Here is a 27,030-nt window from a genome sequence, read left to right as displayed (position 1 = left end):
AGTTAGATTGTCGTTACTCAGAGCCTAACCTTATCCCATTAAAGTCTGAAGATTGCTAAGTTGAGAATGATGTTTTATTTTCTACCCACATAAATTCCAGTTTATTCCCTAGAACCCGGGAAATGATCAATGCCTAGTGTAGGAAAACCACAGCAGCAGTAGTGGTATACCAGTTACCCATTCTAAGCCTTGAAGGTTTTCCAAGACTCTTCATGAATCTGAGCATGATGGTGCATTGTTGTAATCTCATCACTCAAAAGGCTGGGGCACGAGGATTATAAATTCAAAGCTATCTTGGCTTACCGAGTGAGTCTGATATTATCTTATAGAAAAAAACACAGCAACAGACAAACACAATGTTCTATATGTGTTGAATCATATGAGGTTGAGGTGGAAACTGATCTATGTACCCATTTTATAGACAAGAAAACCGGAAGTCTTGTATTTTCTCTAAAGTCATAACCAGTTTGTGGTAAAACCAGAATTCAAATCCAGACTCAAACTCAGTCTATATTCTTGACCATAGATGCTGCTTTGAAAAGGACTTGTCTATGCCTTCCACTAACTTGAGGATATATCGAGAGAATGGCTACATCTGTATCAAATGGAGCTTAAATTTGAAGCCACATAGAACCTGGGCTCAGAATTTCTCCTATATGTTTCTGGCACTCAGGAAATAGAAGCTGCCTCAACAGACCAAAGCAGGCCTTTGCAGATCTGCTCTAGAGCATAATGAGGTGATGGAATGAGCCTGGTTTACAAGGGAAGAGGCCTGCCTCCTAGAACTGACTCAACTGCTCAGTTTCTGACCCTGACCCTTCCAACTTAGAGAAGGACCATGTGACATGAATTTATTTCCTAAGGGCTTTGGCTCTGACAAGCTGCCAGCTTTAGATTCCCAAACTCTTGCAAGTGAATGTCACAGAAGAGAGGGTTGACTAAAGCAAGGAAACAACACTTTAGTATGGACCAAGTGGCTATCCTGTCAACTTCTGAGAGGTAGAGGCCCCAGGTCTCTGGTACTCAAAGCCTGACAATTAATTACCAGTTACTTTCTCTTGTAAAGACAGTTACAAGAGAAGTTCAGAATTTCACTACAATCATCCTAGCAATATGTTTTCTGATTTTTGTTTCCTTTCCTTTCCATAACTGTGCTTACAACTACATATTACCACTGAGCTGAGGAAATCTGTCACTTAGAATTTGAGATTCCTGGATGTCTCATCAGAGAAGGTATTTAGAAATCTTTATGCCAACCATCTCATTCTATAGAGAATGAAGCGGGGAGAGTAACTTGAAGATGAATAGTCATCTCTGTGGACTCTATGAGAGACCATCAGCCATCCCGGAGGTAGCTTGAGATGTCTATATGAGGAAAAGGTCTGTGCCTCTAGGACCTGGAGACTCTCATCCACTCTATGTATGTCAAAGACTGTAGCCAGCACCTGCATCCCAATCCCCCATATTTACAGAAGACTGTTTTCAATTAGAGGAATTAGCGATGTCCTGCTTTCAAAGGGTTTATAAATCCAGTTTCTCTTCTACCCACACACCATGTACACATGAAAGGGGAAATGGAGGACAGACAGAAGGACGGGGATTCTGGTATTTTCCTACACAGGCACATGCCATGAGGTTTCCATAGAATTCTGAGTTTACAGTTTTCCATGCCCCATTGTCAATTAGGAGAGGGAGGAAATGCCATTTGATCTTTGGCCTATCCTCTCCAATTTCCTCTTTCTACCCAGAGGAACCTGTGATGGGCTTCATAGAAAAACAGAAGAGAGGGAGCATGGAGTAAGGAAGGTGGGGGTATACACTGACACCAAGCCTGCTTGTATGTCTGCAAGTGTACTCACAAATGCATAACCAGGTAATTGTTTCCCAACATCTCTCCCTGCATTTTATGTAAAAACGTAGTTTCCCTAAAGCTGTATTTTAGCTTCAGGTTTGCAATTCCATAACCAAGATATATCCCCCAAGATATAAAACATCAAGATCTGAGGGTCCTAAACACTGAAAGAGGGAAAGACTGCTAGGAGACAGTCCACCTGGCCACAGCCACAAAGGGCCATGGAGACCTGGACAGAGCTCAGGTGAAATAAACTTGCCTCCCTAAACACAGCTTTGCTCCTTTCTCTAGGCTACCTTCCCTGATGGAATGGGCACCAACTTTTAAATGAGGTTTGTGCATACAGGATGGTGTCCATCAAATAATCTCATTGTACCCTATAATAACTGTGGAGAACAAGAATTTGTTTTCTCATTTCAGAGATATAGATTTTGAGGTTTGGGAAGATACTGGTCAGTTTACCACATCAAACTTGTCTGACTAATGTCTGTTTCCTTCCCTCCTAATGGCTAGCCTTTTCAGTCAGGCTTGCCCCATACCCTTGGTATAATATACCCACACTGTGGTTTCTCTCCTACTCCTTTATCTCTCCCTGTATGCACTTGAAGGACAATGACTGGCCACTTTTTCACCAGAGTCTAACTTGGGGTATTAGGCCAGGCTCACTGAATACTGCCAATATTGAATTGATGTGGTTTTTCCAAGGCCATGTATGACCCATGAGTGATGCAATCAATCTAGGAGTCCAGGTCAACATAGGCCTAGACCAATGAATGTACAGAGATGCTGTTGCGGATAAAGACCATGTAGTACCAGGAAGGCATCAGAATGCCTGGGCCATTCTAGAGCTGTGAAAATCATACACTAACTCACGTTGCCTTGACATGATGAAATATATAATGACAACACTTTCCCCAATAAATATAATTTACCATGAAACCTATTTGAGTGTTTTATTTTATTAAAACACTTATTTATTAAAACTACCCCATAAAAAAGCAATTAGAGTTACTCTTATCTCCCAGATAAAGAGCAGGCAGATGGCTGTAGTATAAAGGCCTTGAGCCTGCTGGACAAGTGGAGGGGAAGCTGTGTTATCATTGCTACCATTCTCAGTCCCTTTCCAAGAGAGGCATCACTAACTAAACTCTGCACCCTCCTCCATTCTCTAGCTGTGTCTTCTCCTTTTCCTCCTCCTCCTTTTGTGCTTTTTCAAGACAGGGTTTCTCTGTGTAGCCCTGGCTGTCCTGCTGTCCTGGAACTCACTCTGTAGACCAGGCTGGCCTCAAACTCACAGAGATCCACCTGCCTCTGCCTCCTGAGTGCTGGAATTAAAGGTGTGTGCCACCTTAATTCTAACAAAGCACCATGGGGAAATACTCCAAACTGGCCAGAATTGATACAAGGGATGAAGCCAACTGTAGTCCTTAAACTTGATCATTAACTCATTATGGGCAAGACTGAAGCTTTAACCACACATCATCAGTATTAAGAGCAGACAAAGTCCAAAGTAAGCACTGAGAAAGTGTTACCAGGATAAAAGGATGGACTTGCAGCAATAATACTTCATATAGGCAAGGTCAATTGACACACATAATGAACAAATGGAGTTCAAACATTCCATCCTGATTCACAGCCTCTCTCACTGCCTACAGAACACCATAGCACTCTCTCATCTGGTTTGCCTTCACCATTTCTAAGCCCATTTTTACTGGTCTTCTGCTCCTGATTCATACTGACCCACTAAACATGGAAACATGAATGAAAGGCAATCAGGGGTTAACAGATGTACAAAACAACACACACACACACACACACACACACACACACACACACACACACACACACTGCTCCAATTCCTTCCTCCAACCTCATTTCTACACACTTAATAACAATGGGTGGGGAGGGGAGGGGAGAGGGAGCAGGCTTTCTTTCACCGACCATTAGAAACAATTATCACTTTCCCCAGGCCTGCTGAGCACTTTCCCCTTTGATGCCTGCCTTAAAAAGATAGAGAGCAGGGGGAGGGGTGGGTTGCCTTTCTTCCATTCTGAGGAATTATTATACAATGTGGACAGACAATCAAGAAAAGAAGCATTTCCTGTGTGCAGGACAGAGAGATGTTTCTTCACCCTCCTAGAATTCTGGAAATAACATCAGATCTAGGGGCCTCCACCTAGGAGACACTTCCCAATAAGAACTTGGCATATGAAGCCCTCCAGCCACCCGTCTCTACTCAGGGCTTAATAGCACCTCATTGCCCTCAGGGAGCTGTCACTAACATATTATGCATTTCTCACTCCTTAGAGATCCAATACAGGCCAAGCCTGCTCCTCCTTACATATATGAATTCTTGTAATTTGATGTGCAAGCCCCTGGTCTGATCAAATGACCAGGAGGAAAAAGTGGGCTTTCCCATGGAAATTGTCTAATACACCTTTCTCTGTGCCTTGCTATCATGGCTTACAGATGGGTAAACTAAATCTCACAAAGGAGAAATGTCTCCGAATCCTTGTTAGAGAGTTGATCACTGGAAAATGGCTGAACACTCAGTCACTCATTTATTATGAAGAGGCTTTGAATTTCTGATGGACAGAAATGAGTGTCTCAATTGTCTAAGGAAAAGGCTAAGTGTCCACAAAGTTGAGCACACCAGTTTCTTTCATATCATTTACTGGCCAGCTTCTGTGTCCCAAGCACAGTCTTCACATTCTTGGGGACTCCATCAAGAAAACTTCCTTGATGCCTTGGGATCCAGAAAGAATCAAACACATTCCAGGGCCATACCTGTCAGGTGGTGAAGTCTGGGTATGATTTCTGGCTGTGTTAATCTAAGACAGTTTTTCTATCTCTGGTCCATTTTACTGGTGAGGATGCCAAGGCTCACACAATGTAAATGATGCTCATAACTAGGCTAGTGACATTAAAGGTATAATAACAGATATCACCACCATCTTCTCTATCCCATCATTCCTTTAAGCAGGGGAGATTCATGTTCTGTTTGTTCAAACAGGGAGAGTAAACAATCACAACAGCAGTGGCAGTAATAACTGACAGATCTCTAGTTTGCCACTTCAGCACACAAAACGTTAGTTCTCACGTGTTCACACCACAGGCTTGGTTGCTTTCTCCACTTTGCAAACAAGACCCAGGCACTAGCCTAAGTCCATCCTGGACAGTGGATTTTAGAAGGCTGGCTAGGGGCTCAGGATTCTCCAGCTACTAAATCCTCTAACAAGGCAGAGTGATTAGTGTCGGATGTGGTGGTAGGCTTTTGTGCAGCTGACAACGGCAGCCATGAAAAGCCCGTCCAGGCTCATTTCACAGAGGCCCTCACAGGCTGCTCCTGGCTCCCTAATTATGCCATTCACCAGTCACCCAAGCCTGCCTCTGAACTCCTGACCCAGTACTGAAAGACTTGGGATCTCATTACTAATCTCTTAAGCCACCTAGTTCTTCAAAATACCTCCATTTAAGTTGGAGGCCAAGGCTTCGGGGTGGGAGGTGGGGAGAGAGAAAGCCTGGCTCTGGGGATTCTCATGGCATGACCGTGATCTCTTACTGGAGCCCCTGTCCCAGTCTGTAGAGAAGCCGGTATGGCTGGGTGACTCAGCGCAAGGTAGGCCTTGCCAAGGGTCAGTGTCGGAGCTACACGAAAGTATTTGGGTCCACCTGTTTGTAATTTTGGGGGTGCGGGTGGGGGACAAGGGCTGTGTTTGTTTTAATTATTATTATTGTTGAAAAGGAAGAAAAAATGACCAGAAACTGCTAACATCTGGAGGCTGCCCTCCAGTTTATGTAATCTCCCACAGTAGACCACGGGATTCCCAGCCAGATGCTTGATAGGGGACTCTAGGGTTCGTGTGCCACTTTCAGGAGTAAGATACTGTCAGGACACAGACAGGTAAGGTGAAGAACTACCTTGTATTCCTAATAGCGAGGGAGAAAGGTTATAGGTCTCCAGGAATCCCAGGGCTCTCTTGGAAGAGTCACTTGTCTCCCTCTTTGGATGAAAATGAAATCTTCCTCTTAAATTCTTATTCTCTCATTCATTCACTCATTCAGCTAACATTTATTTAGCTCCTATTGAGAAAACCAGTTTGCCAGAGGTTGTCAGTTGCACAAGCATGAAGGATGAAGGTCAAGAAGCTGCACCTTATTCTGCATAAAGCTCCCCACAAAGTATTTTTGAAAAAATGCTAATATTTGTGTTTTCTAATCCTTCTTCTTTTACAGTTATAATAAAGCAAATTTCAAAAATTCCAGATTGTGATACATGACCAGTATTGTGATACATGACCAGCGTATAAATGTGTGAAACTTTCAAAAAATATTATTTTTAAAATTTTTAAAAATCAGTGTAGACTCTGAACCAAATCAAAGGGGGGTTCTGTTTACTTCAACCAGAATGCACACTGGACACAAGAGAGGAGAAACACGCTGTGGCTGGCAGGAGCTCGATGTCCTGAGGCATCACTTGGTACAGATAAGAATCAAGAATTACGTTTTATCCTTCAGAGGCCTGAGACACTGGCAGCTCTAGAGAAAGAAGGCATGGAGAAGACATGGAGAAGACTCTCTTTGCAGACCACAGATGAGGAAGCATCACTCTAGAACAAGATAAAGCAGTACCTTCTGCTCTCATCCTCGTATTATAAGACTGACTGCTTAATATTTAGATACAAAGGCTAAAATTACAAATCCAGTTAACTTTAATTAAAAAAATGATCTCATTGGCCTTGGAGCAGAATTGGGAGTTATCACCAACTCGGGACCAAAGCCCTACAGTGCGGAAATCTTCAGCACCCAGATCAAAAGCTGAGGGTGGTAGTGGTATCAGACCCCTTCAATATCCTCACCACTTTTCCCTGGAAAGCCCTGGATGTTCATGAGTTAACCAGAAAAGCGATGACCACATCCAAGCTCCATTCCTGGTCATCTAAACCCTTGATTAGGAATAGCTGAGCAGTGGTTAATGGCAGTCTTGACCACACCAGCCTATTCAGAAAGGTCAGAAGAGTGATTTTTCACTTAAAAACATGTGTCATAAAAGAACACGATTTTCTCAAGTTCATAAAACTGGGAGTCACCAGGTTGTTTTTGTTTTTGTCCCTCTCTGCCTTCCCCAGCCTTGCTAACTAAGATCTGTGTGATACAAATTGTATTTGGGATGAAGCAGAGGTCACAATGCTTGTAGAGAACTCTTGCCATATGCCCACGTAGCCAGGCTGTGTGTATTTGCCCCGGGGACTCTGCTTCTGAGTTCAGCATGTGGGTTCTCTGATGCCCTGCTATAGCTGCTGCATGCTTGACTCTTTTTCTATTTGCTCTTTAAAAGGAGGCAAAGTACTTTCCTGAGATGTCTGAGGCTTCATCGCTTCTGGCAAGAGATTCCAAGAATGTACTTCAGTGACATATGCAAGAGGCAGAGGACAGAGTTGCTGAAATTGATGACAGAGTCCCTGAGCCCTGTGGTTTAAACAAGGACCTCAGTATTTAGGAGAAAAATAGATTACATGACTCTCTGTCCTGTCATGACAGATTTCAGAAACAGAGACAGTAGTTGTGATCAGCAAGCTAGGGAGGCTTTAGAGTCCCCCAGGTTCCCAGGGGCCACTCCTGACGTCTATGTCTACCAGCTCATTGGAAAAGGTCTCTGAGAGATGATCTATCAGAAAGATGCTTTCACCAATAGCAGCTTTTGCCGGGTCAACTCTCATCTGTGTACAGCAGTGGCATATTGACATTATGCTTTGGGATCCTCCATATCTACTCCTCAACACCACTACACCGGACTCTTTCTTGACTCTTTCCATGACACAGAGGAAGCCATACATGTTTTGATGTCAAACTCATGCATTTTGGAAGATCAGCTTTTGCCATTCACCAATTGAATGATTTAAAACCTGTTGCTGTCTGTATTTCCCCACTGCAAAATGAGATGACTTTTGATTCTGAAGAACTGGCAGAGGAATTCAGACTTCCTGAGCACACACAGGTGTAGGCGCACCATGCACATTAGAACGCTTGTCCTTTCTACCTCATTTCTTCTTCCTCTGCTTTTTAGGGCAACAGCTCTTGACAATCCTGACTTGGGCCCACTGAAGGATCCTAAATGTAATTCTTCTATAAACTAGTGAAAATTATACAAGCTGCTTCATAGGATGTTTGGCAGGTTTGAATGTGAACACACAGTATAAAGTTCCAGATACAGAACTGTTATCCTGAAAGCCTGCTATGCTCATTAATTATTGTTCATACAATTATGTTGCCATTACTACCTGCTGTTTATTACTGTGATAAGGTCATTCCTTTCCTTCTTCCATTTCCCTTTTATCTCATAGTCCCTTTTCCCTCTGAATTTCCTTCTTTCCTCCTTCCTCTTCCTCTCTCCATCTTTCTTTCCATCTCTTACTCCTTTGCACCCTCTGGTGCTTAGCCTCTTATTGGGAGACCAGTCTAAGAGGGATCCACACTTCCATCAATCTCGTTAGGAAGCCAATCAGGGGGACTCTCTTGACACCTGATCTCTCTGCAGTATGAGTAGGCAAAGGAGCTGAGAAGAGCCTTTTCCCCAAGTCTCAGCATCCAAAAGTCATTTCCTACTGTTTGGGTAAAGCTATTGGCAAAGGGACTGTTTATTCTTTAACATTTATTATGACCTTATGATATGTTAGATGCTAGGACATATAGCAATAAATAATGCAAACAGCATGAAGGAAAACTAGGATTTGAGGTAGGATCCAATTCTGGAGGCATAAAAGAGCATAAAGCTCTCCCTCTTCTTCCTTATCTTCAGATCATCATCATCATCATCATTTGCCAAGTGATAGATACATCAGGTGATTAAGAAGACCCAACCTAATCTGGCTACCCATGAATTCACAGGGAATTATGACTCAACCGTTCAACTTACTACTTCCTAACACAACTTGTTGATTTAACCCAGTCACAGACAACATGCCCTAAGCACATATAGTTTACACTAGTGTCATTCAATAAATACAGAAACATTTTCTCCAAAGTATGGAGAGTTCTCTAAGTATGAGACCCTTTGCTAGGCACTGGAAATAATTAAAGACAACAGGTAGAGCCCAAATCCTTAGCTGCTTAGTTTTCATTTGGCATTAAAATCCAATGATCATTGAGAGAGTCCTAGATTCTCAATTATGGCTAATAGGTCTTAAAGTGTGTCAGAAGGAGTGATGACATCTCTGGTCAGGAGGAAAGAAAACTCCCCAGCTGTGTTCATAGATTCCAGGTCATTCATTCTGCCTAAACCCTGCCCCTCAAGCCACACAGAAAAGCTCATACCAACTGCACCAGTCCTTTCTACTACATAGCTTATGTGGAGAATGATATAGAGAGCTGTTGAAACAAGTGATGATGTAGGCCTGTCATTTCTTGTCAATGGAGGAGAACATATTCTAAGGGCAAAAATCTTCCCATGAGAATGGATGGAGGCAAATGCAGTTTTTCAATCACAGAATGGTCAGTCCATCATACCTCATTCTGGGAAAGAGAGTGGGGTTTTACAAACATCTTGGGAAAGGCGGTATGGGATGGAACACAAGAGGAGATTTGAGAGCTAGAATGTGAGAGTGGTTTTCCTGCCACAAACTGGGAGACTCCTTGAGAAGCTCCTCATCCCTATCTGGGAATGGGCACACTGTTCCAATATGGATTTCTAGTGATTAAATTTGATGAAAGGATTTATGGGGCATTCCAAGGGCCTTGTGTGTGCTATTGATAGACTTTTCATAATCTCAGTTATCTCATTTCACATTTGAGGAGATAGAGGCTCAGAAAAGCTAAGCAAGTACCTGGAGATCTTTCTGTACATGAGCAATGGGATGTGACACAACACCCTAAACCTGCTTTGTCCATAGAGCAGCCCATAGCATCTAAGAAGCCACTTAAAGTTAACTAAATGAAAAATGTGCCTTCTTGGTTACATGAGCCACATATATGACTTGGTGTCATATGTGGCTGGAGATTGCTGTGTAAGACAGGGTCAGTGTAGGGCATTTCTATTCATGTAGGAAGCTTCAATGTACAGCTCAATGATGACACAATTTGTTTTCTCTCAAACATAATCCTGACTTTAGCTTCTTGATACATGTCAAGTAATATTCTTCCTTGGTTTGCATTCAACTGCTGTTTTATATCCACATCTTTTGCTGTCAGGCTTGGGCATTGCCCAGGCAGCATTCATATTCTATAGAACAGTATTTACCAGCAGATCAGACCTCGTTCATGCCCATACCTCTCTAAGGATGGGAGGGGGACTCTTTCCCCTGAAGGGAAAAATCACAGATATTAATTAAATGTCCCCTTCCACCAACTATACGTAGGCCTAGCTTGAGGAATGGCACAGGAAGGGACCAGAGGCTATATAGCAAAGATGTCTGCTTCTCAGGAACAGTACCTTTCATGGGACCCGTGGAGCCCATTTCTCTCTGGAAATTGAATATGTTCGAATGTATCTAGGACTTGCTTGTGCTTATGACTGGTTGAGGAATTTTAAGTTTTAAGGAAGCTATCTATCACTGTGGTGAAAGTGGAGGTAGAAAGCTTCTTCTGGTCTGCTTCTACAGATTACACATCAAGACTGACTTTTCAAAAGTGGGAACTGGAGGGAGCTAGAGAGTGGAGCTTGGGGGCCCTGAAACAAACAAACAAACAAACAAACAAACACAGAATCCTGTGCCCAGCCAAGATCCAGCTCCTTTCACAAGCCTCCCCCTCCTCTTCAGGCCTGCCTTGAGAAAGTTTACTTTAAAGACTAGAGAAATGAGCATGTGGTTAGGGGGACAGAATTCAATACCACTGAAGGAGCAGGCTCAGCAAAGCTTGACTGACGCTTGCTTCCTACGCGCATTACAGCCCCAGAGAGTGAATGCTGTTTACATTTTTTACATGTTTCTTGGGTACAGAACATGAAACTAAATTATACAGCAAAGGCCATGTTGGCTACATGCCGGTGACCCCACTTAAAACAAAACAATAGTCCAAAAAAAGAAAGAGGGGGAGGGATGGAGAAAAGAAAGGAAATAGAGAAAAAGGAGAGAGGGAAGGTGGGGTGGAAAGAGAGAATGTTAAATACTTACAGAAAGGGACAGAAAAGGATTGTGAAGAATTCTGAGTGAAAGGCAGAGATGGAGGGAGTGTCTGGTCCTGAGCTGAAGTTTAAAAGGAAGCGGATGGAGAATAAAGGCAACTGGATTGGGGTGGGTCAGGCTTGGATGGAGACCATAAACGAAGCCCTAGGAATATTCTTAGATGGGCCATGAGGAGGTTGGCAAGGGAAGGGTCTTGCAGAGCATTCAGACGACTGAGCCTCAAGCCACAAAGCCCTGCTTGTTCTTGGGCTTCAAGTCAAGTGTTCTGGCATCTGTGTGATTGAGGCTCACTCCTGAAACTCGCCCTCAGGGCTACACATGGCACTGTCTGTGAGAATTCAGTACATGCTTAGCGCTTGTCTAGAAGTACTGCCTCACCCTCCATTCCTTCCCTACCTGTCACTATTGTGTTCCCCCTTCAGACTCAGTTTACTCTGGTATCAAACGCTTTAGCAGGATGGAGATATGAAATTAATCTAGTGCCCAGTAAGAGGCAAACATGTAATGTGTACTTGGTATGTTAGCTCAATGCACTCTCCAGATCATAAGACAGAGGCGACAGCCTGCCCTGTTTGCAGATGAGGAAAACTGAAGCTTACATAAGTGAGGTCATTTGTCAGATGTCACACAGCTGACAAGTACTCACTGATCAGCTCATTCTGGCTGCAAAGCCTAGGCTTTCTTTATGTGACAATGAAGCCATAATAGAGCCTTGGTATTTACTCCCAAAATGCCCAACTACAAAGAAAAATAATTTCATAGATAACTGTCAAGTAGACACCTTTGTCCCCAAGGGTCTCCTTTGGAGGTTAGCTCAGTACATCAGGGCACTTTGTCACCATGTCCACCATGTTCTTTGCCTCAGAAGAGGGTCCCATGCAGTGTCCTTCTCCCTTGAGGGTAATGGCTATATTGTCTATCTCCATGCCATCCCATTGGTAAAAATGGTATTTTGGAGAAGTTGGGGTCACAACACAGCATTACTGGCCTCCCATTGGAATACCAAAATCATTCCATAAGCAATGGGAGGATAGGGAGGTGCAGGAATCTATTTAACGAAAGTCAAATCTTAAGTGAGGTAGGACTTGAGGGCTCTCTAAGTCTCTAGCCACTCAAATGTCTGTACTGGAATACCAAGTTTTAAAAAACTGTATCCTAGGGCTGGAGAGATGGCTCAGTAGTTAAGACCATTGGCTGTTCTTCCAGAGGAGCTGGATTAGATTTCTAGCCACTATGTGACAGCTTATAGATGTCTATACTTTCAGTTCCAGGGTATCTCAATGCACATATTCAGAATCAGGCAAGTATCCATGCACATATATTAGTAAAAATAATTTTAAAGTAACCCTGTGTATTATTTCAAATCATGTCTGTCTCTTTATTGCAGAAAAGTTACAGATGACAAGAGCATTTCTGAAAGAGTCTATCATCAGAAGGGAAATCATACGTCGTATGGATCTCACTCCTGCCTCAGAAAACAGAAATTACATGATGATCAGAGACCTAACTTGACGGATGTCACATAACCAGTAAGTGATGGACCCTAGGCTTACTCTAATTGCACATGTCAATTATTTGTGTTTGTTCCAAACTGTCATCACTAAAATATTTTCAGATAGAATTCCAAGCCCAATCACAATGCTGGAGGATCACCTTCTCTAGAAGAGGCAGATGAGTGAAGGGTGCAGAGAAAGGGCCAGGAAGAAAACCAGGAGCATCCCTGAAAGCTGTAAAAGATTTAACATCTCTCCCAGCCCAAGGTTTGATGGGTTTGAGGGGTGACAACTTGGGGACTCTGTTTTGTACTCTTTTTGGAGGGAATTTGGGTGCCCCGCATGAGTGGGACAGGCTGTAACAAACCATGGTACTTTCTGTTCTGTCTCCTTAGATGACTTGCACATGTGCTCTTGAACAATTATTCAGAAACCACCAGGAGAAAGCAGATCCCTTGGGCCTTTGGGGAAACTACTTGGAATCTATCTGCTCCAGCATTTCAGCGTGTTCCCTTTCCCTCTCCTTCCCCACCATTGGCAAAGGCGGCCCCATTTTACTAATGAGAAGAGTTGAATGCTTTGGTTGAAGGCAGGGAAAAGCAGGGAAGGGGCAGACAGCCTTTGGAACTGTCTCCTCAGCATTAGGCTCTGAGGCCAAGATTTCTCCTTGTTCTTTGCAAGTATTATTGTCTAAGTAGAACTGGGGGAATGCTGTTCAGTACAAGATTTTCGAGTGGAGTTGTTTTCAGGTTGACACCTGTAGCAAGGTAGGAAAAAAAAAAGAGTGGAACAGGCAAGGAGTTCATGTCTCTGAGTCAGTTTCTTCGCTTTGAGAGAAGCCCTTTCTGTTCGGGAGGGTGGCTGTGAAATGCACAGGAAATGATGTGCTTCATGGGCTCTGGCATACAGGAGAGGTTGAGAAGGCATCACTGCTGTTCTTTCCATCTTAACATCTCCCAGTTCACCTCATGCTTAAAGCCACACAGAAGCTCCCCACAGCCCTGGGATAAAGAATAACCTCCAAGCTTCTGCAGTGTCTCTGAGCACCCCTCCTGACTCATTTCTCCTGAGTGTTTGCTTTCTTCTCAGCCTTGTTTTTGTTTTTAACTTTTTGTGTGCCATATGTTTTGTCTCTGTCACTGTCTTTGTCCTGTCCCTCAATTTACCTTTCTTAAGTTTAGCTCAGCAATCACTTCCACAGGAGTGTGGCCCAGCCCTCCTCTGGGGCTCCCTACACAAGCACTTCCTCCAGAGCACCCACATGCATGTAGGAAGATGGTTTTTATTTCCTTTGTTCTTTTACACATGCACTCACCTGTGTACATGCATGCATGTGTGCATGCATTCATGTATGCATGCCTCCGTGTGTGTGTGTGTGTGTGTGTGTGTGTGTGTGTGTGTGTGTGTGTGAGAGAGAGAGAGAGAGAGAGAGAGAGAGAGAGAGAGAGAGAGAGAGAGAGAGCAACCCAGGCTAGTTTCACACACTCTGTGTAGCCAATATTGAATTTCCAGTCCTCCTCTCTCCAAGTGTTGAGATCAGAATGCCACCATGCCCAGTCTAAATGCAGAATGATTTTTTGACCCTTGCACCCAAAGAACCCAGCATGTATCTAGCCCTTTGCTTTGGAGACAAGGAGGGAGAAGGACACTGATGAACCCCCCACTGTCCTCACAGAGCTTGTGGCTATCAAAGAATGTACACACATCTCATAATTCTCTTTTATTGGTATTTCAGGGTTTCCTGTGTATGGCTTGTGAAAAATGATAAATTGTGCAAAATTGTACTTTTCTTCTTTTTACTCCCATCCTCCAGCAATAATTAGGCACACATTCCAAAACCTAAAACATCTGATTTACATGCAGGGGTAGGGCTGGAAGTGTTCTCCCTGTTTATTTTATGTTCCTTTATACTGTGCACATATTAGAAGGTTCTCTGGAAGGATAATGCTAAAGCTAAAATGACTGAGGTTGAAAGTGGTGTGCACACACAATGGTGTTTCGTTCAGCTATAAAGAAGGCCACATTATGTTGCTCAAAGGAAAATAGACAGAACTAGTGGTGATCACATTAAAACAAATAAGTTAGAGTTGGAAATATTAAATGTTTTCTCTCAAAAATGGATCCTCCATAGTGTGTGTGTGTGTGTGTGTGTGTGTGTGTGTGTGTGTGTGTGATTATATACTACATTACAAGGAAACCAGAGGAGGATTAACTGGAGACAGGAAGGGACTTGAAGGAGGAGAAAGACAGAAGCTCAGAGTGTGGGTACAAAGTAAATGGTGTGCATTAATGGAAATGTCTTCATGAAACCCATCACCACGTACAATGATGATCTGTCAATAAGGAAATTGCTGAAAAAGAGTGGAAACAGAGGCTAGATACCTCAGCAGGAAGATGGAACAGCAGAGTGGTATTTAAGGTATTACAAGAGATCGCCAACTCTCTTGGTAGTCTTGAAATGCACAGGACAGACAAGATGACACAGAAAACATCTGTTCTTCTGACCATTTTCCCACATCTATATCGGAAGCATGTGGGAGCTGCTTAGTCTGCACCTGGACTCCTACCTGGACACAATGGCCTGTCTCCTAGTTTAGTCGGTTCCAGATCTGAGCCCAAAGCCTTAGTGTGTTCATCTGTAAATGGAGACCATTAATCCCATTTCTGTAGTAGTTTAAGTAAGAGTCAAGGAATTTGGTGCAGTGCCCAGAGGAACTTGGTAAACGTTGTTTCAATGATTTATCCTAGACATTCTAAAAGTGGGCAAAGGACTTTTCCACACAGCTTGCTGGCTGTAATCCCAGCTGGCAGAGCAAGCTGACAACTGCGTGTTTTCTTCCTTGCAGAATTTCCCCTGGATTTTACACCCTGAGATCTTTGACTACTGTTTCCAGGTGTATACAGCCCTTGGGTGTAACAGTAAGCCCTCCAAGAGCAGAATGAGGCCCTTGGTTTTCTCAGAAATTCCCAGAATGCCTGATGAAGTCCTGGGTGTACAGCAAATGTTTGCTGTTGAGACTATGATTAACTGTCTGAAATTTGACCAGTTGTCTCTCTTGTGTGGGTCACTGTGGTCAGCTCTGGGTGAAAGTGTATAGAGAAACCTAAGATAAATGAGGCAGGTCACTGACATTGGTAGTACTGATTAAGTACAAAAGACCAGTGCTCATTATTTTCTTTGCATCCTTAATCTCCACTGTGTAGATGTTATTCCCAGTTTGCAAAGGCGGACACAGAATTTCCTAGAGGAATTGGTTGCCCAGTGTTTCCAGGAACAAAAGTTAGGAGGGCAAAGCCCGATTGGCCTATGTCAAAGTTTAGATGTAAGATAACACACTGCATTTTCCAAACCTTTTCCTTATTGTGCATGCTCTCCCTTCCATACTCACTGATACAGTTTACAAGTATACCTCTCTTTAACCAAACAAATAAGCGAATTTACACATAGATTGTTCTAGTACAAGATATGTCATGGTTTGTATTTTAATGGAGGCAAAAAATAAAATGAGCATGTCAAGGACTGACTGGATGATAGTAACATAACTCAGCATGAAGCTGCAAAGGATTGCTACCCCCTACAAAAGGTAAAGAGCATATCCAATTGAAACTAATTACAAATAAAAAGAAGATATGGTGAAGTCCCACCTGCTCTCTATTCCAAGAGTCTCCATAGAACCAGCAGTCTAGGCTGAACCAGCCAGAAAGCCTCATGATAGGAGGAGCTTCTGGTATCACAGTCCCCCCCTCAGTATGGATAGGTCTCATTTCTCATTCATCCTTAGAAAATGTTTGCTTTACTGTGGCCCTCAAATCACTGCCATGGAAATGGTCAGTCTAAGTTTACCCTCAAAGCTTAACCCAATAAACAGGTTAGTTGACTGATGGTCTGTAGTTCCTGAAAGCATTGCCAATTTTAGATCATTGGAGTATCTCCATCTCTTATTTAAGTCATGGCAAAGAGAGGCTGCCTGTTTAGACAGGAAGAAATAGTCCTAGGTAGAAGCTCTGGGGATGAGAGCATAGGGGAGCGGGCATATCTACTTTGTGTTTTGGCAGCTATTGGTATAAAGTATTAGAGAAATGTGAAGCATGGAAACAAAGTATGAATAAGACAAGATCTTTGCAAGCACTTAAACCAAACCAAACTGAACCATTCCTAAGGTTCCCAGAAGAGAGATAACTTGATTCTCTTTCTTCATTTCCATTTTTGTTCACTTACAGGAACTTCTTGATTCCAGCTGGGTCAGGAAGGTGCATAGCCCAAATATCCAAAGAATGTCTCTTATTATAGGATATTCGGCCCAATTTGCACAACTAGGAAGCTTTGATATGTCTGATAACATTTGGATACAAGACTCAGCATTCATGGGTAGCTTTACTATCACCAAATTTGGGGAACTTGCTTAAGGAGAATGAGGGAGAGAGACTGGAAATCATTAGACGTGGCAGTGTTATGCAAAAGCAAAGCTCGAGTTTAGATTGGTATTCTCATTCCTCATTCTCACTAGTCACAAGCTCCTGAAGAATTATTCCGAGGCAGCTATCTATGGTTTGGAGAGAGTTCTCACACCTATGTCTTTACACAGTGCAGAGGTTAGAGGTGGGGTCTTATACTTCTGTGGGTATAGGCACATAGTCCCGGCAAATACTTCTTTTTCTCATTTTTATAATGCCATAGAAAGGCTTGTAGAGAGTGAGACAAAATGGATTGTAAAGGGGAAGAGGGAATGGCTGGTCTTTTTCATGATCCCTCAGGTCAAGCTCGTCCTGGCGAAGACTGAAGACCGCAGAACAGGGTCAGTGTGTGTGGCGGGGAGTGGGAGCAGCCTCAGTTCCAAGGGACTATGATTCTGCTCCGGGGAGATTTGAGCCCCTAACACCTGCCTTCTAGAACTCTGCCTGTTTCCCTGGAACCCAGCAACTCCCTCACCTTGTACATGGCCTCATATTTCTAGGCTTCCGCTGTCATCTTCCCAGATATTCCTGATTTGGGAGAACAACACATTTCCCCCAGGACTCCAAGGTAGACAACAAATTGTTTACCACGAAGAAAGCACACAGTTGGCTATAAGTGTGTGTTTAGCATGTAGGGGGTGAAATTAAGAAACTACTGGTTTCTTTACCTTTATTCTCCAGGTAATTGATTTGATCAGTGTCAGGACTGAGCTCCCATGGGCCTATTCATATATGCATGTATGAGTGGGGTATAAGAGAAGAGGATGAGGAGAGTTTGGAAGAAAAGAAGATGAGGAAGGAGAAGAAATAAAAAGGAGAGAGAGAGGGAGAAAGAGAAGGAAGAGGAAGATGATGCCTAAGGAAGGTGAGGAACCTAGGGGACACCTTTCTATCTTATTCTTCACTTCAACTTTCAAGAGCCTCCCAGTTTCTCTCCTGTCTACATCAACATCTTCACTGGAGCCCCTGACAGGGTGAAAATTAACTACTAGAATCTTCTAATCACAGGACAAGGTAATGAGGGTTTGGTTTCTCCTTTCCTGTTGTCAGAAGGGAGCAATAACTTCACTTTAGAAACAGTACTTACCCTGAAGGAAGCAGACTTTTTGCTGTCTCTATGAGGGTATGTATATTTGTGTGCACATGGCTATACCTGTGTGCATGGGCACATGTATATGTGTGGGCTTGGGGCATTTGTTTTCAAGTAAGAAAACTGGGACACCGTTGTTCTGTGCCCCACAAGCCACTATTTTCCTGATTCTGCATCTAACCTGCACACCCTGACCCTGTATACTCCAGCGAGCTGATCTCATTATGGCAAATTTAGTTACAGCTGAAGTCTCCTTGTAACAAAGATTATATCCAAGCTCAAAGTAATGGAACCTAGTCGATTTCATTAAAATAAAATTGGTAACAATGAATAATTCAATAGGATGATTTTGTTTCCTCCTCTCTTCTTTATAGATTGAAGAGCTAGTATTTATAATGATTTTTTAATTGGATTTTTGTTTAGGAAGAACTAATCAGCCATAATTCCTGACAGCCTTCTCCCTACAAGATTGGATTAATTGTCCCATGAAAGTCTTTTTTTTTTTTTTTTTTTCAAATGAGACTGGGACTTTTTTCATCCTTTTGCTCTCACTACTAGCAATAATCTTTGGGTGGTTGTAAGCATTGTTGCTCCTATTGGCTCTGTGTGTGAAAGGTTCCTAGAGTAAAATAATTCCCTCACTTGAGGGCAGTTTTCAACCATCTCTAAGAATGGGCTGCTATTTGAATTTGGAATTCCTGCACCTTTGATGTGACGGAGAAACAATGGCTGGTCATCTCTTAGCGTCACTTGTCAGCAGATGTGTGTGCGTGTGTGTGTGTGTGTGTGTGTGTGTGTGTGTGTGTGTGTGTGTGTGGACTTTGAGGAAGGGAAAAGATAAGTGAAGCTCTGTCTATTCTCAAAACTCTGACAGTCCACTGTGGGAGGTAGGAGGGGACACAGATAAGTCACTTGAAGTCCTCTGTGCAGGTAGGACCACACAGGTGAGTCCACCAAGTGCTGATGCAGCACGGTGAGAGGGGAAATGCTGAGCCAATCAGTGCCAGGCTGGCACTGCCCCTGAGAGGCACCAGGGGATCCTGAGTACCCACACCGGTCTACTCTTCTGAGGGCATCTACTCACACATGCAAATGAGCAAATAAAGAATTTAATAATATGAACCTAAGTAGGAGAGATAAAGAGATGATCAAATAAGGATGAAAATGAATATATGAGAGGTGTTACCTTACACCACATTGAATAATTTTCATTGGACCTCAATCTAAAGTCCTATTTCTCATTTAGCTAAATGCCAGTTGTACCCCCAATGAACTTGAAATCAAGAAGCTGTATTAGAGAGGGGTGACTGAGAATCATGGCTCATCTGCAAGGCCAAGGGGCAGGCTGGCTTCAGAAATGGCCACTGTGCTGGACAGTGGGAAGTACTCTGTCGTGTCTCTGAGAAATGGGAGTCTCAGAAGAAGGCAGGTGTTTTCTTGGCAGGATAATTGCAAAGGAGGCTCTAGGGAGGCACAGCCATCTCTAGGATCACACAAGCTCTGGTAGCCCCCAAACTGTCCATCCCTCATCTAGGCTATCAGTCCCCTGTGGGAGAGCCATGTCATATAAATAGTGCATTAGGGGACTACAGAATGAGTCAGAGCTTCTTAGAACTGGCAATGTCCCTAGGGTATATCAAGCTAAACTCCTATTTTAAATATAGGGGAGAAAAAGTGGAACCCAGAAATGTGGAGACTATACAGAAAATCTGTATATGGTTGCTCTTAATTCAGTAAGTAAACAAACTGAGAGTCCCTGTCAAAAGAAAAAAAAACAAAAACAAAAAAAACGTATGATTTCCCAAATTGTTCTCACTCCCATTGAATTCCAATGGTATATTCAAAACAGAGTTCGTTACCATATCTGAGTCACAGTAAGAAGGGCATAAGGAGACAGTTGCTGTTCCCATGATGCTTGTATTCCCTCCCCTTCACAGCTGCATCCCTTATCCTTAACCAATGGTACTGAAGAGATGCTGGTATGACACTTGGCTAAACAAATGCTCAGGTGGCGATGTCCCATGTCACTGTGTTAGAAGTAAGCACCTTGAGAGCCACAGCAGATTTTTAAGGAAGACTTCAGAAGAAGACCCACAAGGCTAGGAGCTTACCTGGGATGCCGCCGGTTGTCCAATAACAACCCAGCCTGGGCACTGCTGGTCTTGATGGGATACTGAAGCATTGGATGCCCACTGATCCAAAAAACCCTGGGGTGTGTAGACACCACAGTCTTTAATGCTAGTTTTTTGTTCAAACTCTTCACACATCCCATCTCCATCATGGAAGTAACACCGGCTGGGTTCATCTGTAGGCAATGGACATAGAAAGGAGGTCAGTAAGTAAATACTTTTTCTTCGGCCTTAGCTCTCAGCAGCAGTTGTGGTGCAGAACATCCAACCCAGAAGCTCTGTTGAACCTATAGTCAGAAGTCACACTGGGATACTCTTCTTCAGCCTTAAGGGGGAAAAAATTAAAGGAAGTCCTACCATATACAACAGCTTATTCAATGGTTTTCATCCTGTGGATTGTGACCCCTTTGGGGGTCTTACTTCAGATATCCTGCATATCAGATATTTACATTATGATTCATATCAGTAACAAAACTACAGTTATGAAGCACAACAAAAATAATAGGGTGGTGGTGGGGGTCACCACAGCATGAGGAACTACTCTATTAAAGGGTCACAGGGTTAGGGAGGTTGAGAACCATTGGACAGTATCAAACTGGCATGCATTGTGCTGAGTAAGTGAGCACAATGCTGCATGACTCCATTTACACATGAGTAAAAAGTCTAAAACCAGAGAGCAGGGGGTTGGGGACTTAGCTCAGTGGGAGAGCACTTGCCTAGCAAGCACAAGGCCCTGGGTTCGATCCTCAGCTCAGCTCCAATAAAAGAAAAAACAAAAACAAAAACCAGAGAGCAGAAAGTACAGCGGGGATCTAGAAGGGAGGGAGTGGAAACTGCAATGGCTGAGAGTTTTAATTATGCACAATGAAAACCTTCTAGAAATCTGGGGCAAAGTTGGCACTTCAGGCTGGCACATCTGACCACACATCAAGAGCATGGTGAGAGGGTAGATCTCATCTGTGGATCTCCTGTCCCACCCACAGCAACATTCCTAAATTTTCACTCCTCTCAAGTGGCCCTCCTCCACAATGGGATGAAGGTTTTAATCCCAAACCAAATCATCTAGGTAAGGAAACCAAAATGTCGTAGGGCTTTAATAGCCTGCCCAAGTCACACTGTCTGTTAATGTCAGATCTAAGAACTTACATTGCAAGTCCGGGGCATGTAATCCAACAGCAAAGGAATTTCAGTTTGAAACCTGACTTTTCTTAACTCCAACAAGGATTTCAGTTTTGCATAAAGAACAAACGAACTTCAGTCTACTCCCAGAAAGTAAATGGCTGTGTTTTATTAGGTAGTCTATTCTCTGGGCTCAATCATCAGTGCAAAGAAGTCAGCTAGAGTACTGGGATTCCAAGAACCCATCCTAACATGCCTTTGGTCTTATATGATACTTCAGGTGTCTCAGTGAAATACCAAGTGATCAACCTCCGGCCTAATTCAAATTGCAGCAACCTTCTTTTGTAAGTTTTTGTTTCATTTTGTTGCTTTGTATAAGCTGTGGCTGGTTGTAAGGATGCTGCTCACTTGACGGTAAGGACAAGCATCAGAGGAGTAATGAGAACGATGCCATCTGAGAAGGTATGACCTATGTGTGCAATCACAGTAATGCAGGGAAAAAGCAAGGTGGATATCCCTAGGACATCATCCTTTAAAATCTAGTGTCAGCTCTTCTGTACTACTCTCCAGTGCTTCTATGCAAAGTAAAGGAGCCCCCTCAGTGTAACATGCCCATTTCATCAAAATCTCCACTTTAACACTAATTATACTGTGCTGACACTAGGTCTGCATGCTGTAGCTGTTGTGGAAGGTTCTAGACTTCCCAAATAGTTGTCTGAGACACCCTGTATAATATAGCATCTGAACTATAACACTTTGAGAGTAAAGAGCATGCTATTATGTCTGAACGGCAAGCACACAGAAATCTTAACATCCCAGGTAAATTAGGATGTAGGATCCCTCTTAGGTTATAGACTGATCTAGATCATCCAATATTTATTCCAAAATAATGGAGCAGAACTCTGGAGAAGATACTGAGTTAAGCATCAAACACTTGGGTTTCCTCTCTGCCCCTTGCACTACCTATATAACGTTAAAACATAGTTTTCCCTCTTAATCTCTGTCTCCTACCTATAATGTGTATCTGATTGTACCCATCAGGACAACATCCACATAGTAAATGAACACAAATATACCTTGTACATTCTAAAATAATCATGACAAGAAAAATGCTTTTCTTCTAAAGGGTCAATTCATTTCTAAGTGGCTGAATTTAAATCAGCTTGCTAAATCAATACTGAGTTGAAATACTTCAAACATTCTACCTTCTAGAAAGAACCTGGGGTCATGAGGGAAAAGGAATTGAATTTTTATGTTGTTATCTGTAAAAGGAGTCACTGAATTCAGAAGCAGCAGAATGTTGAGTCTCTTTCAAGCTCCACAATTGTTACTTATTTCTGCAAAGTTTACATAGTAAAATATTATCACATGTGCCAGAATAAGTCAATCCATTATAATTTAATTACTGGATGATGAGTGTAAGCCAGCTGAAAGCTCCAGTGACCAGCATGTTAGCTGCTGCTGCTTCTTCTTCTCCTTCTCCTTCTCCTTCTCCTTCTTCTTCTCCTTCTTCTTCTTCTTCTTCTTTGTTTTTCAAGACAGAGTTTCTCTGTGTAGTTTTGCACCTTTCCTGGAACTCACTCTGTAGCCCAGGCTGCACTCAAACTCACAGAGATTCACCTGGCTCTGCCTCCCAAGTGCTGGGATTAATGGCATGCACCACAACCGCCAGGCATGTTAGGTACTTCTAACATAGAAAGAATACAAGGTCAACACTTCCCACAGCTTCACAGTGACCAGGGACAGTGGCCAATTCAGATACAATAAAACTTAAGATCTAACTTGAGGGAAATTCACTATAAATCCAAACCCAATGAAGGGGACTGCAGCAAGTTATATTGTCCAATTCTAGGCCCCAGAGACAACTGCTATGAGAGTGAGAAGCATGAGCATTGCTCTTTATGCCCAGCAGAGAGATTGTCTATACTTAGTATTCACAGAATGATAAAACACGACCTCTTAAGGATAACATTATGTGGTTAGCTAACTTGGGTATCACCTTTCTCTTCCTTCCATGTGAAGACAGAGAGGGGGAAATTATAATAAAATTACATAGTATCTATCTTCTAAGAGGATTTATTTATTCCCCTAGGCAAAGGGTTCTCTCAGTATAGCAGAAAATTGTACTAAAGGTAAGTTCTAGTAAAGGCAAACTTCTTTATGATTGGGTTGAAGATCAAGATAAATGTGGTTAGAACCAGAATCAGAGAGAGGAGGGAAGTAGATCCAGACACGGTCAGGAGAAGAGTTACACAGCCAGATAATAAGGTGGGCCATAGACAGGCAGATCAAAATAGTCAAAAGATAGAGAAGAGCTAGGGTTAAAAAGAGAAAGGTTCAGAGTGGAGAGATGGTTCAGTGGGAAAAGACACTTGACATCAAGCCTGATGGATAACCTGAATTCAATCCTTCCACCTGGTGAGAGGAGAGAGCTGACATCTCCAAACTGCACCTAACGTCCTGACACACACCCTGGCACCCCCTTCTATCCTGGTAAATCAATAAACCAAATTGAAAAGGTTTATAGAGAAAGGAAGTGCGATGCAAAGGAGAGAAAGGGAGAGCAAGAATGAATGAATGAAAGAGAGGAAGGGAAGGGGGGAGGAGGTAGGGAGAAGGAAGGAGAAGGAGAGGGAAAATGAATCTGTCTCATTTCTTCTCCAACATTATGCTGACAAAACTATTGTGAGTCTCTTTTAAAAATAACATCCGTGGACGCTGCTATTCAGTTTCTCTTGCTACTAATGTCCTAGGGGAGCCTCTCCACTCCATCTGCCAGTGTTTTGTCTGGGGAATTCTCTTTCCTTCCCGGTTCCCTCTGCCTCTAGCAGTAAAGAGAACAGGGTAAGGAATGGAATACAAATGCACGGCCAGGAAAAACAAAGACAGCAGCAACAGAACAATAAAACAAACTGGGCGTTTTGTTTTCATTACATCAATTTACTTAGTGTCCCTTGAACGCTTTGTGTTGGGCAGTGAGCAGGTTATTGTACAGAATGTGAAGTCTATAGCAAGGGCACATGATCACCCTGCCATCCAACCTTCTGTGTAACAGCCAGGTGACATTTATAACGGCATGTATTCCACTGGAAGGGGGAAGGGCTATGGTAGATTGTGTGTGTGTGTGTGTGTGAGAGAGAGAGAGAGAGAGAGAGACGGGGGGGGGGGATGCTAGAAACCCTAGCACACTTTCAACAACTATTTGTGGAATGAATGAATAAATGACTAAACTAGAGAATCCCTGACATGAACATTCCAATTGAGATTTTGGAGATTTTCTTTAGACTCTGCCTTAGGATGGAGGAGAAAGAATTGAGACACAAGTAGGGACTGGTTTGCAGGGGACCTTACACTAGGCAGTCAGTTCTCACCATCTAACCCCATCTTCTCCTGCGAAAGGGGAATTCAGCATTTCAGATTCATCCCTATACATGTGATGAGAGATTTAGAAAGCCGACTACCCATCAAGAACACTTGAAGAGACTGACAAAGTCAACCTTTCCCAGCTGAGTTTGTACAAGATGAAAACTTTCTCCTCATTTTGGAGGAAAAGGTCTTAGTGCCAAAGGTGTAAGGCACATGGACCTCTGTATGTGGACAGGCAAATCATCAGCCCTGCACAGACTTAATAATCAGTTTTACCTGTACATAGTGTCAAAATTAAGTACTTTGTCCCTGCATCCATGAAGCACGTGATAAGGACTCTCAAAGGCAAGCAGGGATTGTTAAACCCACTATAGCTTTGAAGGCAAATTTGAGAAGCACGAGACAGATTTTCATTAAAATCTAGACAAATGCTGGGCTAGATCTACTGTGAAAGGCTCTTGACTTGATGTCAGAACCCTGGATTCAAGCTATCTCACTATCTGCTTCTGCTTATTTGTTAATGTTATCCATGATATTTTGCCTTTCTATATCTCATGCTCACTCTTGGGAACTTAAGGACCTGAGTCAGATATTCCTAAGTAATGAGGTAACTGAAAAACTAAAAGTTATGAATGTAGAAAAGGGACTAGCATGTGGAAGGGCTGATGATGATATAAGAGAGATGAGATGGGAAACAGCATACCAATGCATTTTTAAAAGGCTTTCTCTCTTTCTCCTTTTATTTATGTGTGTGTGCCTGCATGACTTTATGTGCCCCATGTGCATGCAGGTGCCTATGGAGGTCAGGGGGCAATGAGTCCTCTAGAACTGGACTTCTAAGTGGTTGTGAGTCATCTAATGTAGGCTCTAGAAACCCCAATTCTCAGCAAGAGCAGTCAGAGCTCTTGCGTCTTATATATTAAGTCATCTTTCTAGCCCTACAAAGCACTTTATAGATACATGTATGAAACTGTCCAGAACCAAATTTAAACTACATTTTCAAATGTACAAATTAGTATGCTTGAAGCCATTTGCTGAAGATTCTTGGAAAAATATTCTGTAAGGATGAAGCTAAAATACTTCATGAGACTCTAACAATTGTGATGCCTTTTTCTGTGAACGTGCCCCCACTAGGGTATTAAATTATGGGAACAAAATAGTATGTCATCTTTGACAAGGTGAAATATTACTTTGGGAGCATCTCTAGATCTTTTCATAGTTTCCATTGGTATGGACTAAGTAGTTTGAGGAGTTATTGAAGTTGCCAAGCTTCCACACTGGTAAAGAGATGTACAAACTGCCTGTACCTAGAGTGGTGGAGAATTTGTCATAGGTGATATATTTGACTTAGGATACAATGAAGAAACAAATAATTTCAATGCATGCTTCTCAGCAATAGGCTATCTTCCAAATGATGGGTGGGATTTCTAAGCATTTGTTTAAAAAGACAACTTGCTTTTGAGACATCATTGTATGTGTCTATTTCCAACATAGGGAAGAATGATTAACATTTTGATGCTTTCTTTCAGTACAATAACTACTTCTTTTTTTTCTTTGAAAACAAGAAAAAATATCACTTTTAAGTTCAGCTATTTATTTAAGAATGAATCTAAGTACAACAAAGTTGGTGTCACATAATAATTCACCCAAACAAAAACAACAGCAAAAAAGATGCTGAAGTATGCAATCTTTGGATCCAAATAATAACATCTTGGAACAAGGGAAGTAGTAGTGCCTTGGGCCCCAATAGTTTATATGGTGGAAGGCTGGGGACATGCTTGGGAGGATATGTTGGGCTGTTTTCTTCTGGAACAGAAATATCTCAACCTGACGTTGCCTTTCCTTTAAAAACTTGATGTCAAGGCCACATCACTGACCTCATTTAATTTTATTCAGATCAAGAGCTTGTTCATAACTTCCTCAATTGGATCCACTTGCCCAGAATAAAATAGACAGGGTGCTGAAGGCTCCTAAAGGGACTGCCATCTGCTAAGCAGCTTCAAATGCCAGCCTCAGTTGTAAAATCTGAGGAGCTCCTGTTGGTTTCTGGTTCCTTCAAGGGCTGATCACAAGCCAACATAAATATGAAATCCCTTCCCATGTTCTACTGTGTCAGCTGGACATCTTCTAGCAAGCTGAACATATAGAAATGGAAGGAACTCCTGTGTGTCTAACCCCATAGGCAAGCACTGCAGTGAACACACTTAGGACATTGCTTCTTCCTCTTTCTACTTAGCCCTGACAGCCATCTCACTCTGGGCTCCCACTTCCATTCCTTCTCATACAGCAAACAGTGAGTGTGGCTCTAAAGTGTGAATGTTGCCTTGTTTGGAATATTAAATTGGTGCCTACATTCTTTAAATGTCCTCATGTAGCTTTCAAGTCCTTTCCTTATCCAGTCCAA

General features: G+C 42.6%; 1 protein-coding gene across 1 annotated transcript in view; it reads right to left on the bottom strand.

Moving 5' to 3' along the window:
- Pappa (pappalysin 1) overlaps positions 1-27,030 on the bottom strand; it is a 239,598-nt gene that overhangs the window by 73,821 nt on the left and 138,747 nt on the right. The window contains exon 10 of the mRNA XM_036177331.1: positions 20,124-20,317. Coding sequence (XP_036033224.1) covers positions 20,124-20,317 — 194 coding nt within the window. The remainder of the gene's footprint in view (positions 1-20,123; positions 20,318-27,030) is intronic.

Source organism: Onychomys torridus, chromosome 2 (genome assembly GCF_903995425.1).
Source record: "Onychomys torridus chromosome 2, mOncTor1.1, whole genome shotgun sequence".
NCBI lineage: Eukaryota > Metazoa > Chordata > Mammalia > Rodentia > Cricetidae > Onychomys > Onychomys torridus.
This window is presented reverse-complemented; position numbering and strand designations above follow the sequence as displayed.